Source organism: Bos indicus x Bos taurus, chromosome 21 (assembly GCF_003369695.1).
Source record: "Bos indicus x Bos taurus breed Angus x Brahman F1 hybrid chromosome 21, Bos_hybrid_MaternalHap_v2.0, whole genome shotgun sequence".
NCBI lineage: Eukaryota > Metazoa > Chordata > Mammalia > Artiodactyla > Bovidae > Bos > Bos indicus x Bos taurus.
In genome coordinates this window covers 41,915,515-41,917,357 of record NC_040096.1, presented here as the reverse complement: position 1 = coordinate 41,917,357, position 1,843 = coordinate 41,915,515, and the positions used below count along the sequence as shown (strand labels likewise).

Sequence of the window (1,843 nt, the reverse complement as noted above, 5' to 3'; positions counted from 1 at the left end):
GCTCAGCCTTCTTCACAGTCCAACTCTCACATCTGATCCTAATTCCTCATACAAAAATAAAGAAAAATATCTGATTTGTATTCTTGCAGAAATATTGTTTGCCATTTTAAAAACATTGCCATTTTGAATATTAATATGGAAAAATTACTATTTTAATTTCCATGTTTCATCATTTCCTTTGCTTCTTTTTTGTTGTCATTTCCAGTTTCTCATTCCAATTATGGACCTGACCAACTCTACTGATTTCCTGCTCAATGACTCTACTTTAATAAGAAACAGAATTCACATTCCAAAGTCTGCCTCAAAAGTGATTGTTGTAGTTCTTTTGTTTATGTCATTTTTAATTGGCACTATCACCAATGGTCTCTATCTATGGGTGCTAAAATTCAAAATGAAAAAGACTGTCAATACTCTCTTATATTTTCATCTCATTCTCTCCTATTTTATTTCAATATTATTTTTGCCATTTTTGGCCATCTCCCACCTTCAAGACAATCACTGGAGCTTTGGAAGGGCCACGTGCAAGATCTTCAACAGCATTTTGTATGCAACAATGTTCGCCTCTGTGTTCTTCCTCTCGGCCATCAGTGTTGATCGTTACCTTCTCACTTTTCACCCGGTGTGGTCACAACTGCATCGAACCCCACGCTGGGCTTCCAGCATCATCTTGGGAGTCTGGATCTTTGCTGCTGCCCTCAGCACGCCCTATGTGGTTTTCAGGGAGACACATGATGACCATAAAGGAACAGTGACCTGCCAAAACAACTATGGTGTGTCTACTGACTGGGAGAGCAAAAAGATGCAAACATTAAGGAAATGGATTCATGTAGCCTGTTTCAGCAGCCGCTTCTTGCTAGGCTTCCTTCTGCCTTTCCTCATCATCACCTTTTGTTATGAAAGAGTAGCCAGAAAGATGAAAGCAAGGGGACTGTTGAAATCCGGCAAGCCCTTCAAAGTCATGATGACAGCCATTGTCTCCTTCTTTGTGTGTTGGATGCCCTATCATGTATACCAAGGCTTACTTCTCACTGAAAACAGATCTCTGTTTTTCCAGCTGACTGTCTTACTCACAGTGATAACTACTACCTTCAATACTGTGTTTTCTCCCACACTCTACCTCTTTATTGGGGAAAACTTCAGAAAAGTTTTCAAGAAGTCTGTCCTTGTTCTTTTTGAGTCAACATTCAGTGAGGATTCCTCGGCAGAAAGGACAGAAAACCTAAATTCAGAAGCTGACATGTAAATTCTGGATCCCAGAGCAAACAGGGGACTCTTAGTCAAAGACATCATCAGTAAAGATACTCAGCTTTTGTATATAATATAGTGTCTATACTAGAGAGACAGCTGGACTGTACTATAGTTAGATTTATGAATATTATAAGGGCTATAAAATGTGGTGGGTAATGTTGAAAATATGATTTTTTTCTTTTTACTTTGTAGTAAAATACATGCAACATATAACACCATTTTTTTTTCATTGTACATTTTGGCGGCATTAAATTCACAGTACTTTGCAATCATCAACACTATCTATTTCCAAAATTTTTAATCACCAGAAAGAGAAACTGTACCCATTAAGCAGTAACTCTTCACTCCCCCTTCCCCCAACCCCTCATACCATCTAATCTGCTTTCTAGTTCTGTGAATTTGCTATTCTAGATGTTCTATGTAAGTGAAATCATACAGTATTTCTCCTTTTGCATCTGGCTTATTTAACTTAACATGTTTTCAAGGTTTATCCATGTTGTGACATGTATCAGAACTTCATTCTTTTCATGGCTAAATAATATTCTATTATAGGGTTCCCTGATAATTCAGTTGGTAAACGATCCACCTGCAATGA

General features: G+C 37.7%; 1 protein-coding gene across 1 annotated transcript; it reads left to right on the top strand.

Annotated features, from left to right (window-relative positions):
• Window positions 1–208: 208 nt before the first annotated feature.
• On the top strand, window positions 209–1,445 carry GPR33 (G protein-coupled receptor 33). The gene has a single exon (XM_027521877.1). It carries the CDS (start codon window positions 221–223, stop codon window positions 1,241–1,243), a length of 1,023 nt encoding a protein of 340 aa, XP_027377678.1. The 5' UTR covers window positions 209–220; the 3' UTR covers window positions 1,244–1,445.
• The last annotated feature ends 398 nt before the right edge of the window (window positions 1,446–1,843 follow it).

What these genes read in the sequence shown, in the direction of transcription:
- GPR33 (XM_027521877.1), top strand. Translation starts at nt 221, where the DNA reads ATGGACCTGACCAACTCTACTGATTTCCTGCTCAATGACTCTACTTTA.